Source organism: Crocodylus porosus, unplaced genomic scaffold (genome assembly GCF_001723895.1).
Source record: "Crocodylus porosus isolate Cpor-Errol unplaced genomic scaffold, CroPor_comp1, whole genome shotgun sequence".
Lineage (NCBI taxonomy): Eukaryota > Metazoa > Chordata > Crocodylia > Crocodylidae > Crocodylus > Crocodylus porosus.
The window spans coordinates 21,364,774-21,382,597 of record NW_017728947.1 but is presented as its reverse complement, the minus strand read 5'-3'; the positions used below and the strand labels follow the sequence as shown (position 1 = coordinate 21,382,597).

At 42.1% G+C, this 17,824-nt stretch overlaps 1 protein-coding gene across 1 annotated transcript in view; it reads right to left on the bottom strand.

Moving 5' to 3' along the window:
* The window catches only part of CCDC73 (coiled-coil domain containing 73), an 80,228-nt gene that overhangs the window by 36,169 nt on the left and 26,235 nt on the right, over window positions 1-17,824 (bottom strand). Inside the window, exons 6-8 of the mRNA XM_019551020.1 lie at window positions 11,830-11,958; window positions 11,426-11,485; window positions 7,118-7,222 (exon numbers count right to left, since the gene is read on the bottom strand). Coding sequence (XP_019406565.1) covers window positions 7,118-7,222; window positions 11,426-11,485; window positions 11,830-11,958 — 294 coding nt within the window. The remainder of the gene's footprint in view (window positions 1-7,117; window positions 7,223-11,425; window positions 11,486-11,829; window positions 11,959-17,824) is intronic.

The window sequence follows — 17,824 nt, the reverse complement described above, 5'->3', positions numbered from 1 at the left end:
CTCCAAGATCCTTTTCTGCCTCTGTACTGACAAGAAGGGAGTTCTGGTTGTTCCTCTCCAGGTGCATCACTTTGCACTTGTCAGTGTTGAATCCCATCCTATTCTCATCCGCTCACCCCTGTAACCTGTCTAGGTCCGATTGCAGCCTATTCCTCCCTTCTAGCGTGCCCACAACCCCCCACATCTTAGTGTCATCAGCAAATTTGAACAGGGTGCTTTTTACGCCCTTGTCCAAGTCACTGATGAAGATGTTGAACAATGCGGGCCCGAGGACCGAGCCCTGCGGAACCCCACTGCCCACATCCCTCCAAGTCGAAAACAACCCATCCACCACCATTCTCTGGGTGCAGCCCTCCAGCCAATTGGCGACCCAATTGACTGTGTAGGTGTCGACACCACAGTCCCCCAGTTTCTTAATGAGAATGGGGTGAGAGACAGTGTCGAAGGCCTTCCGAAAGCCCAGGAAGACTATGTCCAATGCTACCCTTGCATCTAAGGATTTGGTGATCTGATCATAGAAGGCCACCAGGTTGGTCTGACAGGACCTGCTGCTAATGAACCCGTGTCGGTTGCCTCTAAGCATAATCTCCCCTGCTGGCCCCTCATGGATATGCGCCAGAATAATTTTCTCAAAAAGGTTGCCCAGGATCAAGGTAAGACTAACTGGTCTATAGTTTCCCGGGTCCTCCTTCCTCCCCATTTTGAACATGGGAACCACATTGGCCCTCTTTCAGTCTTCTGGCACCACACCAGAGCACCACAAGTGCTCGTAAAGCCGTGCCAGGGGTCCCGCAATGACCTCAGCCAATTCCCTCAGGAGATCATCCAGACCAGCTGATTTGAATACATCCAGTCCTTCCAGAAGTTCCCTAACTAGTTCCTCACTAACCCTTGGCCTAGGTGCACCTCCCCTGGGATCTAAGGGGGGCCCAACATGGGGGTGACTGTTCCGGTCCCTGCTTAGGAAAACGGAGGCAAAGAAATCATTAAATATGTTGGTGTGACGACCAAATTTCCTAACGTGTCCTGCAGGGGCCCCACATTACCCAGAACCTTCTTTTTGCCCCCCTATGTATTTAAAAGTTAATACACCAGAGGGGAGGGAGCAGTTACAGGCCAACCTGGACAGGTTAGATCAATGGGCAGAATGTAATAGGATGCAATTCAACAAAGATCAATGTAAGGTACTCCACCTAGGAAGGAGGAACCCCCAGCACACCTACAGGTTGGGGGGATGTCCTCCTCAGCAGCTCAGTGGCTGAGAGAGATCTTAGAGTCATAGTTGACTCCAATATGAACATGAGCCAGCAGTGTAACGAGGCCATCAACAAAGCCAATCAGACCTTGTCATGTATTAGCAAATGCATGACCAACAGATCAAGGGAAGTGTTGCTCCCCCTCTATGTGGCATTAGTCAGGCTGCATTTAGAGTACTGTGTCCAGTTTTGGGCACCGCACTTCGAGAGGGACACAGATGATCTGGAGGGGGTTCAGAGGAGGGCCACTTGCATGATTAGTGGTCTCTGTGAAAGACCCTACAAGGAGAGGTTGAGAGATCTGGATCTCTTCAGCCTATACAAAAGACGGCTGAGGGGTGACGTTGTAGCTGCCTATAAATTTATCAGGGGAGGACAGCAGGGAATTGGGGATGCACTGTTTACCAGAGCGCCCCAAGGAGTAACTAGGAATAATGGGTGCAAACTAGTGAAGAGTAGTGTCACGGAGTGGGTGCAGGGGCGGCCGTGATCCTGCTAGCGCCCCCTGCCATGTCCAATTAGGTGATTCAGCACCCTCAACTCGCCCGCCACATCTTTGATGTTCTAAGTTCAGTAAGGGAGGCTGCCTTGTCTCACCTTGGACACTACTCCACTCTATGACCCGTTCTGATTGGGGTGCCCCAGTGCACCCCTGCCTTATGGGCGATGCGTGCCTCCAACCTCCCCTTCAGCACGCCCCAAGCCTTGCAGCTATTCCCGGGCATTATCAAGCCCTTACACTTCAGCGCCCTACCTGGTGCCCCCGAGCTGTTTTCACCACCAGCACCCCCTGTCTGGGGCCTATGCCACGCCTCTCGTGCCCGTTGCCCCCTCTGGGGCCTATGCCGCGCCTCTCGCGGTCGGGGCTCAGGTGGCCGTAGCCATGCCTGGCCCCCTTACCCTCCTTTGGGGTCTTACGCCCCACTCCGGCTTTACTCCTGATACTGCCCCGCTGGGCTGGGGTCAGGATCCCCCACTAGCTCCAGGGCTCTTCGCTGCCCCCTTTTAGCTCCGGGGCTCTTCGCTGCCCCCTTTTAGCTCCGGGGCTGGGCCAATCCGCCCCCAACTAAAGATGAGCCCTCTCCGGCATCAATTGCCACGCCCTCCCAGGGCACACTCTAAAATACAGCACCCTCTGTGCCGCCGGGAACCCCCAGATTATTGGGGGAGCTCCCATGAGGCCTCCTCACACCCCTACAGCCTCACCCAGTCCTCCGGTATTAAACAGTAACCAAACCCAAAGCCAAAAGGCTGTAACAAACGCAATAAGCCTCCAGGCTTGTAACTCAACTCAACTCAACAACCTATATGCCAGCCAGCTATAACCCCTCATAAGCCCCCGAGCTTATAATACCACCTCCGCTCTCTGCTGGCTCTCTCTCCTACCTACATCAGGGTTCTCTTTATCCCTGCATTATTGCAGCCGGTCAGAGTGGTCCGACTGCAACCATCAACCCGAGCTGCTCAGCTGTCCCGCAGAACTCCTGCTCCTGTGGCTGCCAGAGGGGAACTGTTTTTAGGCTCCGGCCTGGGCTGTTTATAAAGGCCTGGCCCTGCCCCCTTCTGGCCACATGACCTGCCTGGTTGCCCCAGCAACTGGCACCTGGGCTGCCCTGGAAATTGGCAGCTAAGCCTGCATTGCCCTCATTACTAGCGAGCACCCTAGTGCTCCGCTACAAGTAGATTTAGGTTAGACATTAGGAAGAAATTTTTTACAATAAAGGTGGCCAGAGTCTGGAATGGGCTTCCAAGAGAGGTAGTGCTGTTACCTAACTTGGAGGTTTTCAAGAGGAGGCTTGACAGTCACCTGGCCAGGGTCATCTGACCACGGCCCTTTTTCCTGCCAAGGGCAGGGGGTCAGCCATGATGATCCATTGGGTCCTTTCCAACTCTATAATCTATGAATCTATGAATCTATTTAGTATTACATTTATGACTGAGATGTGATTTACTTCTTTTATTTTTAATAAAGTAGAGGAATTGAGAACTGGATAGCCTAGAAAATTGTAACAAAGGCTTCAGTTTCCCTAAAGCCACTTGGTGACCTCTAGTGGCCCTCTGAGGCCTGTTTAAGCACCTCTCACCACCCATCAGTTGCCTCCCTGACACTCACCTGCAAGAACTTTAATGTTATTAGGAACATTTGGGAGACTAACTGGAATGTGGGTTTGAGTGTCCTACTCTCCTCTACCCTATTAATTGGGCTCTGTCTCTCCTCTGCTCAGTCCATGAGCTCTTTCTTGGTCCTTGTTCAGTCTCTTAGAGCTTTCATGTCTTCTGCACCATCTCCCTGGCTCTCACACCCTCTGTACTGGGCTCTTTCTTGGTCCCTGTTCAGTCTCTTAGAGCTTTCATATCTTCTGCACCATCTCCCTGGCTCTCACACCCTCTGTACTGGCTCTTGGGGGTCCCATGCTCTCTATACCAGCTCTCAGGACTGTAGTAGCTCAGTCACTATTCACTGGGGCTCTGACAGCCCACTCCTATTTTACTCGGCCTCTGGCAGCCCATCAACTCAAAAAAAGTTCTAAGTCCCTCTGTGGGACAACTTAAGTAGCCTCCATCCCCCACCTTCAGCCTTGCAGCATTTAAGCCAGTCCACAAATAAACCAAAATATGCAGCTTCTGCCGCTTATCTTTTATGCAGTCCCTGACAGTGGCTCCTTCCTGTCAGAGTTTCTAGACTGCCTTACCTCTTGGGTCCATGAGCTCACATTCTGGAGGTTGACTGTCACCTCTCCCCAACCACTGGACCTGGCAACAGTCCTTCTGCAGTATAAAATCTGGATTATATCCCCCATGGGTCCCTCACTGAGGTACTAGACCCCACTCTGGTCTTCCATCTCTTAGTAATGGGGTAAGGGACTTATTACAAAGATCAATAGTGGACTACCGATCTTTTATTTTCATTAGTGCAAATCAAGACCTGGTAATTTCTGAATGATCAGTAAGACACCAATATGTATTACACTAATACAAATGCAGGAACACAGATGGTTGAAGAATAAAACTACAAATGAAAATTGTTTATTTCTGTTCTTGATGCACTGCTACCACCGTACAGAGTGCTACAAAGCTGTAACTAAACTCCAAAATAGGATTCTGGTCAGTTTTGCATGATGAAGATGCTAGAACCTAGTGCTAAATGTGCAGTGTAAGTGCCAAATTCATCCCTGATGGAAACTGCTTCCCTCTCATGTCTTACATAAAATGAATGCCATCTGTACAAAACTCTACATAAACAAAAAATAAGAAAAAAAGAAAATAATCATAGAAGTATAGGGTTGGAAATCCAATCCTCTGCTCAGTGCAGAATCATCCCACTCTCAACCATCTTAGAAAAGTGTTTTTCTAACTTGTTCTTCAAAACTTCCAAGGATGAAGGTTCCAAAAGCTTTCTAGGTAATCTGCTTAACCACTCTTGCTGCAATTTAAAATCACTATTCCTTGTTCTGTCTCCTGCAGCCACAGAGACTAGGTGATCACCAACCCCTTTATAATCACACTTCAGGTATTTGAAGACTGTTACCAAACTCCCACACACTGTTCTCTTCTCCAGTCTAAATAATCCTAGTTCTTCAGTCTTTTCTTGTAAATCACACTTCTTAGATCTCCAATTATTTTTGTTGCTCTTTGCTGGACTCTTTCTAAATCATTGATATCTTTCTTGAAGTGTGGTACCAAAAACTGGACATGGAACTCTACCTTAGGCCTCACCAGTGCAGAACAAAGCAGAAGAATCATTTTCCTTGACTTACAAACAATATTCCTATTAATACAGCCCAGAATCCTATTAGGTTTTTCTTTGCAACGAGAGCATTCTGCTGGATCATATTCATCTTATGGTCCACTATAACAGCTAGGTCCTTCTTTGTAGTACAACAGCCTAATCAGTCATTCTCCAATCTGTATTTGTGTATGTGATTGTTCCACTCCAAGTGCAGGACATCATACTTGTTTTATTGAATTTCATTTGATTAATGTTGGACCATTTCTCCAGTTTATCAAGGTCATTCTGAATCCTAATCCTGTCCTCCAGAGTCTCTATAGCTGTTTTGCCAACTAACAGTAAATTTACTGAATGTCAGTAAAAAAAAAAAATCAGGCTAAAAATGGCTGTCAGTAAAGTCTGCAAAAAAAACAAACAAACCGTTAGCCACCACTAAAACACTAAGTAGCTGCACTTTGTTTGAAGCTCATGCAGACACAGTACAGCATTGCCACCTGGTGTCCAAATAACAGTGCAGCACCCTGCAAGGTGTATTCTCTTAGTCATGTGCTGCTGCTGCTGCTGCTGCTGCCCAGGCTGCCTGTAATACTGCTAAGTCACAAGGAGGCATCTTTGGGGATCTATGCCAGAAGAGGGGAAGTGGGGTCAGTAGGGGGGAAAGGCAGCATGGTCCAGGGTGCAGTCGGGGACATCAGGACATAGGGGTAAATAGGAACCCCTGGCAGATGGGGACAGCACAGTGTACAACCATCACTGCAGTCAAACAATATATTTTACTGCAAACTTATAACTGACAACCAAACTTCTATTTTTTTACTATGCTTGATAATAAGCCCCTAAATTTAAACCCAGACCTTCTCACTGAGGTCCAGCAGCAGGGCAGGGCCTGGCAGAAGAGTGACATTTACATTATGTAAAACATATATCAGTAAAAACATGCATCAGTAAAAGCTTGGTTGTCAGCAAAAAGTTTGCGGATTGTCAGTAATTTTTTTTCCTTGGGTTGACAACCCTGGTCTGTAACTACACCCAGCTTGGTGTTGTCTGGACATTTGTGAAATGTACACTTGATCTCATCCTCCAAATCATTAACGGTGTTAAACAGCACCAGGCCCAGCACAGACCCCTGGGGAAACTCACTTTACAATGCTTCCTAGTTAGACATCAAACCATTATTTCAAGCCATTATTATCAAGCATAGTTAGACATCAAGCCAGCTATTGAAGCATGATGATGCAAGCAGGTACGTATCCACCTTACATCAATTTTAACACTAAACCTATTTAGTTTCTTAATAAATAATCAAAGGACTAAAAAGAGCTAAAATTATACCTTCAGTCTTACAGATGTTCCTTTAAGGTCATTGTGGGGTGCACTTCTGTGGGACAACACTACTCCTATTTGCCCTATACTGTTGTGTGTACATACAGGAACTTTGGAACACATCTTTATCTACACAAGGTTTGTGCCTGGCATTTTTAAAGAAATAGTGGGGCAAAACAAAGTTGGTGAAATCATATTTGCATTCCTCCAACTCCCAGTGCTACCACACACCAGTTTGATTTCCCGTGAAACAGAATTGCAAAGCTCGTATAATTAGGTTGGCTGAAAAAAGTTACAGCTAACATACTCTAACCTGATTCTTTTACCACTCTGGACATGAATCCTAGACAAAGGCAGCAGAAGAGAGATGGCATTATGCTAGGGATACCCTTATGCTGGACATTTGTTTCCTTTTGGCAAAACAGAGGATGAGATTGGGTCCCTACAGTCTCAACTGGATTTTTTTCTAGTACCTTTCAATAGCAAGAAGTTTCCACAAAACTAAATAATTAACACAAATCTAAAAACAAAAATAAAATAATTTAATTATACCAACATTTGTGATAGAAATCAAAATTATGTTTTTGTTATACATGACAGAAAGGAGCCAGCAATCTTTTTTCTTTGCGGGGGTTCAGGACAGGAGAACCATGGGGTGTGTTTCAAGGTTTATGCTGACAGTTAAGGAGCTGAGGAAGCAGTGAAAAAGAGGTCAAAAGTTCTGAAAAGCATGCAGATGTCTTTAACAGTCCTAAACTCCACAAGTAGAGCAGCTACTAGCAGATTTTATAATCAAGAATAATCTGACCTTATAGTTTGCCTTCAGTGCATTCAATTCACTTTCCAATCTGACATTTGTTTGGGTCAGTCGCTGGAGCAGCTGCTGCATATGTTGTAGAGATCTCATAATTTCCTTATGAAAACAATAAATCAAAGAATATTAAATAACTGCTTTAGTTTGCAAAGTTTGAGTATGAAATAAATAATGCTAATTTATTACAAATAGTTTATATTTTTATTAGGAAATGTATTTTTCTCTTAGTCAACAAATTACATAGTTAAGATTAATGTAATTGTTATATTCCCTTTTTATAACCAACACAATTAGTTTGGAGGAAGAAATTAGGGGAGAAAGAAATAGCAACTCAACTCTTCTCTGCATATTGTCTGTGAGAAAGTATAATATAGTATGATTTCTTCAAGATATTATCTTATATAATACAACTAGGTGAACAGTCAAGTAACAGTTCTAGGCCATTCTAAATAAGACATGTTTAAACATGTCAAATTCAACCTGAATCTGAATACAGCAGATTTGGCAGAGTCATTTCACAATGTTAGTCTGGAAAGCCCAAAGATGAAGCATGTAAAAGTTATCAGTGGCCATCTCGGAAAATGTAAGACATTCTTCTAACTCTGCTATCTCCTGAATTTGGAATCAAGGCCAAAATTTATACACAGTAGCAGTACATTATATCTCAACAAATATATCAGAACATTGTGATAGAGTTTGGAGTTCAGCTTTGTGCTTAGAATCTTAACTTTTTGGAGTATAGCTATCAATGATCTACAGTGATACTATAGAAATTCTTAAGAATTAATAAAACAACACAGACAAGCATTTTAATTTCAAGATAAAAGTCAGAGCCAGATTGTAAGCCCCCAATTTACAATATTCTCATCAAATTCAACAGAACTACACTGGGCACATTTTTGTGTTCACTAGACTACACAGTTGTTACTGCGCAGTCATTTAGCATTTGCTTTACTAAATGACTGTACAATATCCACAATACCCTGAGGTACATGGGTTGTTTCCGACCCTAGTGCATAGTAGCAAACAGCTAGCTGAATCCTCATTGCATGAGGAGTCAAATAAAGACATTGCAAAACAGCATCTTTTGTAACCATCTGCTTGCCTGCCAGCATGTCAGTTTTTAGAATGGCAGAGAGGAAAGGGAGCAGAGGGATTTTGGTCTGGGTGTTTTTTATCCCCTGCTGGAGGGTGGGGCCAGTGTATTGGAGCCCCCCTGAGGTGAGAGTGCTCCAATTCACTCACTCCACCCTCCAGAACTGGCTGGTAAACCCCTAGAATGAATTTCCTCTGCTCCCTTTCCCCACTCCTATTCTGAAAACTTTGCAGCCTCACAGGGAGGAGGGGCTGTTGCTAGAGGAAAGCAGCTGCAGACTCCCAGGCAGATTCCCTCCAACCCACCCCACAACCAACAGTGAACTTAGGATTTTTCTGTCCTAAGTGCAAGACCTAGCCCTTGTCCTTCAAGGCTGTGCAAAGCTTCAGTCGATTTGATTTGGCAGAGATTTGGCCTGATTTGGCAGCTGAATCTCCAAATCCAAATCAAATCAGGAGACACTTTAACCTTTCTGAATTGAATTGATTTGGAATGATTCAGAGAAATTCAATGATTTAGACATAGACACAGCTTTAAACGTTTTTTCTACATACCTCAAGGTATCAGGTGGCTCGTGAATTCTGAGATGCTGGAGTGGAGGGAGCATCCCACAGGAGCGTGGAGGGGCCCCCAGCGCGCTCAGGGGCAGACCCAAAAGTGGACTAGAAGCACTTCCAGTCCATTTCCAGGTCGGCTGCAGAGTACGTGAAGGACCCTCTCCTGCCCTCCTGGCTCAGTGACTGGTGCCTTCTGGGTCTGGGGGGGGCACCAGGGGTCCCCCCATGGCTGATTGCCAAGCCAGGGGGATGTGAAGTGTCCTCCACATGCTTGGCAGTGGACCCAGAGGTGGATCGGAAGTACTTCTGGTCCACTTCCGGATCTGCCACCAAGCACATGGGGGGCCCTATGCACTCTTGTGGGATGTTCCATCTGCCCCACCACTGCAGCATTCATAAGCCGTGCCTGGTACCTCAAAGTATGTAGAAAAAATATATAAAGCTGTGTCTATGGCTAAATCGCTGATTCTCCACATCAGCATCGAATCTTTAGATTTGGATTCAGCCAAATCAAATTGAGACTGTGATCCAAATCAATGAATCAAATCACTGTCCCCCAATTTGGGCTGAATCCAAATCAAATATGGCTTGTTTTGCACACTCCCATTGTCCTTACTGAACCCGAGATTTCTTTTCATCCAATCATCCAATTTTCAAGGTCACCCTGAATCCTGGCCCTACCCTCTAGTGGATCTACTATTCCCCACATGGTATCATCCATGAACTTGCTGAAGGTGCACTCCATCCCATCTTCAAGGTGCTGATGAAGATACTGAACAAAACCAGCCCCAGGACCAACCCCTGGGGCACTCCACTTGATACTGGTTGACAACTAGACATCGAGTCATTTATTACTAACCACTGAGCCCAATAATCCAGCCAGTTTTCTATCCACTTTACAGTCAATTTATCTAACCCGTACTTCTGTAGCTTGCTTGGAAGAATGTTGTGGGAGACCATATCAAAAGCCTTGCTAAAGTCAAGTGTCATGTCCACTGCTTTACCCACATCCACAGAGGCAGCTATCTCATCATAGAATGTAATCAGTTTGGTCAGGCATGACTTGGTGAATCCATGCTCACTGTTCCTAATCACCTTCTCCTCCAAGTGCTTAGAAATGGATTCCTTGAAGACCTGCTCCATGATTTTTTCAGGGACTGAGGTGAAGCTACCGGGTTTGTAGTTCCCCAAAGACACTGTCAGAAGTCTCTTTGCAAGCAAAACTAGATAACCAAATGGCTAAGTGCCAACACTGTTTTGCTCAAAATAAAAATCAGAGAAGAGCCAACAGAAAAAGGAGCTCTATTCAATAAAAAACTGCATATGTCTTTGCGCATAAATGTAACAAATAATAATGCCTGGCTGAGTACATTGCAAGGGAAGGGAAACCCCATTTGACAGCTATGAAACTGAACCACAGAGTTGTGAAGTAGCTTACTTAAGGTCAATCTCACAGATCAGAAGCATAATTTAAAATAGAATTCGTGTCTTCTGAGCCTTGTGCAGTGTATACTACTGCACTAGGTAACACTGTCCTTCTGCACCTGCATGTGCATACTATAGTGCACATTTGCTAACTTATTTAGGGGAAGGAGTGATTTTTCAGCATTCTGTACATTAATAGAATGAAAGATTTCTAACACAAATGGGGAAATACAGGAAACATGACACAGAACTCTAAACTTCTTTCTATGATTAAGTAACATTTCCCCCTACTCTTGTGATTGATATCAAGACAAGGGAACACTAAACATAAAAACTAGATATTCAAAAAACTAGCAAATAATAGAAACAGGTAAAACTAATATGTATGCACCTTTAACTATGGGAATACTTGCCTGTCTTCCCAAACAATGAAAACACACACACATGCATTAGACTGAAAACTCACTACAGAGATGTTCTTGAGACAACTCAGAATCATGGGAACTGTGAAGCTAAACTCTAATAAACATGTAGTACCTGTTTTTTCTAATATTTCGTGGTAAGTGTTCTTCAAAGTCAAAATGCAGTCTCTGGCACTAAGTCAGCCTTTAAAGGGTGTTCAGTGGGTAATGTGGTCAGCATTCTGCTCCTTCCCTTCCCTGAGACCAAGTACATCACTTTCAAAAGCTTGATTTTAATGACCTATGGAGTGGGGGTCTTCTATAACTCTTTCACTACCCTGAAAAGCAGAGCACTATGCTGCTGTTACAGAGAATGTGTGTTTGAATACTTCATTTAGATGTTTGACACATGATTCCAATTTTACCTAATTGGGCTACCAGTGAGATACGAGAATTCATTGGGTACTGTTGTCAGAAGGAAGGAGAAAGTTTTACAAACCTTCCTGCATAACTTTATGGAAAAAATTTGCTGAATATTATTTTCAGTGGCGTGCCAGATTTACATGCATCTGATCTCAAGTAAATGAAGATTTGGAAATGTATTACTGAAAAGTTAATGCACAACTTATTTTGTCCTATTAATTCATTTCTTATAAAGCAGAAACTAAGATCATGTTTATATGTATATTACCAGTAAGTCTCTTTTTTAAAGTAATTATTTTAATAATTACTTTTTTAATAGTTTAGCATAGGTTTCTATAAAAACCTAAAATACTAATCAGAAGTATTAATTTTAAAATGCAAAATATTTTTTATAACTCACTTGTTTCTCCTCTCTAATGTGTGCATTTTCTTCATTGACTCTTCTACTAATCACTGACTCCTTAACAAAAGATAACACACAAATATTATTCAATGATCTTCAATGATATTAGACCATCTATTTTTAACCAGCTTATATTCAACTATCATTTTGTATAATTATTTTAAAGCTTAAGATTTAGTACTTTAAAGAAATGGCATCTTACTAACAACAAAATAATATTTTATACTCCTAATACACTGAGTTTCTCAGAAAATGTAACATTTAATACCCAATAGTTTTGTCACAAAAAATATGTAGATCATATAAGATATGTAACAATTTGAATGTGTAAGTTAGAAATCATTACAGCTCTGTTTATTAAAGGAAGCATTAGCCAACAAATGTTAAATTTCCTGAAATACCATTCTAATTTTTTGTTGTAGTTCTTGTAACTGCTGTTCCTTTGCTGTAAGATTGATGTTTTCTTCTCCCACCCTGTACTGACATGTGACCTTGGACCTTATCAAGTCTGTAGTTACTTTCTTCAGTTCCTTAACACAGGAAACATGCATAAATAGTTCATCCAGTATCAGCATTTCAACTCACAACAAAGACAAATCTTTTAAACTATCCTGACTCCTGCCCTCTCTTTAACAAAAAAAGAAAAATGAATGGAAACACCAAAGTAAATGAAATTAAGTAATATAAATTACATTAATAGTAATGACTAGTTAAATTTTAACCAGGGGTTAATGTTTTTTTCATTGTGAAGAGTTATGTTAATTTTACCAGATATCGTATACAATGTATATCATTTTCAATAACATTTTTTAAACCGTGTCCTGCCAAGAAAGCGTATATAAATATTGCTACTATCTCTTCATAGGAAAGTCAAAGAAGTGGACACTGAGTCATATTACACTTCAGGGATGGACAACCTGAAGCACATGTGCCACAAAAAGTACAGGCAGCCTCTGGGTGTGGCATCCAGCAAACCAGGAAAGGACAAGCAGCAAAGCAGCAGATAAGGCAGGATGCAGAAAACAGAGCAGCAGAAGGGGAAGAGACAGGGCTGGTCCAACCATTAGGTGAACTAGGCAGTTACCTAGGGTGCCAAAATTTGGGGAGATGCCAAAATTATATGCAGAACAAAATAACAGGAACATAATTCTAAATATCAGCCCTAGCTAGCTATGGCTCCACCTGGGACTGGTCCTGCCTCCAAGCCCACCTAATGCCCCTTATTCCCGACCTGCACCCCTGCCCCCAGACCAGGGGTGCTGCTCACTCCTGCCCAGCACACGCACCCCATGGGGCCAGAGCCAGAACCCGGGCCAGCACTGGGGATGCAGGGTCCAGTCTCCAGACTGCTCTCCCCACTGAGCCATAAAGTTTCATTCTAGCCTTCTTATTTTCCTCTACATTGGAAGTGGTGGGGGTGTGGAGGTACACGGTTCACCTACAGTGCCAATTACCCTTGGACCAGCCCTGGGCAGAGAGCATAGGGCAGAAAGCAAAAGCAGAGTAGGAAAACAGGGAGGGGGATGGCTTCGGAGTGCCATGCCTGCCAAGAAGGTTGGCCACCACTATAATAGCTAATATTGACAGAAAACTCCAATGCTGAGCCATACAACAGGAACAGTCCTCCATGAGTCCACCAGTGAGTCCTGCTGTGTACTCTTGGGAAACAGCAGGGGAAAAAGGAAGACCAGTGGATATCTGGTAAAAGCAACAACTGACAAAACATTTTGGGGAACTTTGCTTTCATTGTACCATTAATTACTTAATCTCAAGAGAATACTAAATTAATATTAAAGACCTCTACAACATGGTTTTCCATTTAAAATATGCCTTTGATTTCATAGTCTTGCAACCTTTTAAATATCCTGAGCTTTTTCAGTGTCTGTTTTCTAAGTAGTTTATTCAAAGCTGCTAGTGCAGCAAATAAACAGCAAATGCTTTGATCTCATTAAATTACAACTTATAGTTCTTGGAGTCATAAATATTGTGCCCTTTTCTCCCCCACCCCTCCCTTTCTGGTACAAGGTAGTCTGTTTAATATCGCTCTCTCCTTGAGCGCTCTGACGTTTACTCAGACAAATAGCAGAGGTTATGAATGCTGTTCACAGATAGTATCAAGAATTTTTCATGATGCCATAGTGGCGAACTAAGCATTCAGAATGGTAATAGTTTTATCTAGCAACTAAGTTTGGTCTGTTTAACTTTTCTTCACAAAACTGGAATTCCATCTTATCACAAACCAATGGTTTAACTGTTCTGGACAAAATCATATAGCGGTACAAAAGAAAAATGAAGATTATCTTGTATTTAAAAATCATGTATATAGAGTTATATGAATGAAACTAGTCAATACATTCATATTCTCACTTTTCCAATAATTAGATGTTATATGTTGTTCTAAATGAGTCTGAAGTGATTGAATATGGACAAAATATTGCTGTTTAATTTAAAAGTTCTTAAAGAGTATAATATTACTTTGCAGTATTCTGTAGTGTAAATCTAGTTAGGATATTTCCTTTTTCACATAAAAATAGTATAATACTATTATTTGCTTATACAGCAATAAATAAATTACATTCGCAAAATTTAATGTCAAAGTGGGTATTAGTAGAAGGGAACATTGGTCAAGTTTTAATATATCATCTGACTTTGCTGTTTTTAGGAGATAGTTTTAAGGTTTTTGTGATCTATAAAGTCCAATGCTCAAGCAGGTGCAAACACTTTCTCTGGGCCCACCACTTCACATTTTCTAAAAATCAGGGATAGCTTCCACGCACAGAAAAAATTCTACATAGTAGACAATTAGATCCTTGTTTCTTATTGTGTTATGTAAAAAATCATGTTATGCACATTCTATCCATGGAGGTTAGTGAGAGGAATGGAAAGCCTACCTAGCTTGTGGGAGATGTACATTTTAGACCTATCACCAGCCTGAGATGTGATAATATTTTTTTCTCTTATGAATAGAGAAAAGAAATCAGATCTAATTAAAGCCACTTGCCAGAAGCAAGTGGAAAGTTTTCTGAAGTGAAAGGGATATAAGGGTCAATTTATGAATAATTATAAAGTTTTAAAATAAAAATAATATGTGTATACTTTTATCATTGCAAAAGCAATCCTCTAAATGTTAACAAACAAATAAAACATTTTCTTCCTAAGGCAACCATGTCTGAATCCCAGGGCTTCTGCTTTTGCTTCTAACTTTCCCCTTTGAACTTCCTACTGGCAATAAGATATTGGTTCTCTTCAGAACCCTGTAAACAATCCGTACAAGTAAAAAACCCTTATAAAAGGGATGTAGAATAGTATCTGTTTCATCCTCTTGGTTTTTAAGAAAACTGAGGGGCAGATAAGGCACTAGACATATCTTTGACTTTGCTTCTCCCCAAAACTATCCTTTTGCTGAAAGGTTAATTCTGGGATAAACTCTTCAAGCATTGCTTAGCAAGGTTATTTGTTTGTTTGTTTGCTTGCTTGCTTCTAGCTGCTTTTAACTTTGCCATGTTTCCATTTATGAGTCTCATAAACAATAAATACTAAATGCTTGAAAAAAATCCCTAAATATAATAGCTAACACCAAAATACAAATAAAAGCTATTTCCACAGGACCTTTTAAGACAAATGATCAAGTCTGTACTTGTAATGAGTCCAGGTCAGAAGACTGTATCCTCCCCATGCAGTAGAACTAATTGTTTTTAGAGCTTCTAGGTATTCTAAGGCCAGTACTAGAAGTTTTGGTAATCAAACAAATAACCTCCACTGCATTTAGGAAAGTGTCTATACATGCAATTAATGTGAAGCTATAAACCCTGGAGTGTATTGCTCCGGAGTTTATTGCTCCCAGGCATGCCATTTTAACATGCACCTAGAAGTTTATCGACATTTAAATGTGCACCTGGGAATGCAGCACATTGAGCCAGGTCAAAGCAGCCCAGCTGGCAGGGGGCTCAGGGGGCCAGCCTGCCAGCCAGGGCTGCTCCCTCAGCTCAGCATAGTGCAGAGGGGCTGGCTGGGGCATGAGGGTGCTTCAACATGGGGCTAGCCAACAGGTAACACCCACACTGAAGCACCCTCATGCCCCAGCTAGCTGACACAGCATCTACACATGTGCTGCTGCAGAGTACTCCACAGAAGGAGTAAATTGGTTCTCTCCAGTTTAACAGGGGCACACACATAGATGCCAAGACATTTACTGTGCAGCTAATTAATCCACTGCAGAGTAAACATCTTGTGTAGACACACCCAATGGTACTAATTCTCCATGTGGCAGATATGCTTGCCAGAACCAAATCCAGGATCTATTGCAGCTAAACCTTAGCTTCATATCTAATCCCTAGATCTGCATGCCTCATTCCCTGAATCTTCAAGATAAGTTTACTTTGTTAAGTTAAATTGTACTCTCTAACTTTAGATTCCTGCCAACAGTAACTGAATGACAGTATCTTGGTAAGTAAGATAAAGGCAAAACATGCTAATGGCTGTGAGATTAGCTGACAGGACATTAAGTCTAGTAGATAAAGCAGGAAATTCATTTCTACTTCAGTACAGAGGCTGACACAGGGACATTGTGGGGCAGCTGGCACCTACAGAAGTTAATGTGGCTATTAGAAGCCATCTCAACCCTGAAAGCAGGTTAAGGCAGCCATGTGAATTACCTCAAATTGTACCTGGGATGGAAGCACACCTTTGTGATTTGCAGTAACAGAGTCAAATAGAGCAAGGGTGCAGAATATTCTCTCTCAGACTCTCCTAAACTTCTAAAAAATATCTTCTGTCATGTTGGCTTTGTATCTTGCAGATGCCACCTAGAATGCACAACAAGGGCATTCTCCAAAAGGGGGAAGAGTAGTATTACCATTTTGTAACCACTTGGCACTGACTAAGTAAGCATGAAGGGAGTGTCTACACATCCATTGACATGCTTTAGTTAATACACATGAAATCTAGTGATGTACTAGGAAAATGCATATTAGCTTGTCTTAATGCACATTAACTAAAAAGCGCAATCAGGGTGTCTGCACATGAGTTCAGAAGCTGCTCCAACATACTCTAATAACAGTAATGATAATTGCCACACTCCAGCAGCCTCCTATGGCTCATATATCAGCATTCCCAAGCTTCAAAATGGCAGTGGCAGGCTTGAATTAAAGCTCGTCAAATTAGCTTCAGTTCAAGTGTCCCCACCACCATTTTGAAGCACAGGGATGCTGATACACAAAACACTGAGGGACTTTAATTAGAGCAGCTCTCAGAGTCGCTCTGATGAAAGTGCTGCCCACTCCACTCCCAGAGTACATGTAAAAGTGCCCACTCCACTCCCAGAGTACATGTAAAAGTCACGCTTTACTGCACATTCAAATCTACATTATGCGCATTAAAGCGCACATGTAGATGCCCAAAATGACCACAGGGAAAATGTGTTGGACTCAGGACACTTCTTATTTAGTCATTGTCATTATGCTTCTTCTTTTCAGCTTGTAAACTCATAGGATTATTTTCTTCTTAGGCAATCCAGGAAGTAGGGCTGGAAGGGACCCCACGAGATCATCTAGTTTAGCCCCCTCAAGGCAGGATTGTCCCTGACTTAACCATCTCAGCCAAGGAAATACAGTTTCCAAGACGATGCAGTCTGTAGGCAGCAGCAAACAGAAAATGCCCTGGGTTGACAAGCCCCATCATAAGTGTAGAGGAGTGATGTAAAGTAACCCATAGTATAACCTGTTTGCTCACCAGAAGTGAGCAAGGAAACTGCTCAATTGCAGAAATAACTGGATTTTTTTGTTGAAAAGTTTCACTAGTTTTTATTTGAAATTCAAAATATCTGATAAAAATAGCCATCAAATGTTGTTGGGTTTCTTACAGTGGCTAGTAAATTGTCATGAAACATCATTATCAAGGAAACAGTGTCTGTATCTTAAGATTTGAATAAAACATATAAAATAGAAAAGCTTATTGAGTTTTCAGTTTCGATCATTTTTCAAGGAAATAAAAGAACTAAGGATGCAATTTTAGCGGTTCTTTTGAAAGTAAAAACTTCTGCTGTTCACAGCTTTGTGGTTATATGACTAAACATATTAGATTCTGATTATTCCTGTCTTCACATAATTTCTTTTTCATTTAATTCAATTGTATGCTGCTTTTCCTTTGTAAAACTATGTTTAAAAAACTGAACAAACACACTTACTTTTTGGTGGCAGTAGCTAATCCACTAGTGTTCAAAGTGGAACAGTGAAAAACTTAAAGAGCAAAGTCTAATTAGACTTTGGAAGGTTGCAACAGGCTACAATCAGACCTAGACAGGTTACAAGGGTGGGCGGACAAGAATAGGATGGGTTTCAACACAGACAAGTGCAAGGTGATGCACCTCGGGAGGAACAACCGGCACCATACCTACAG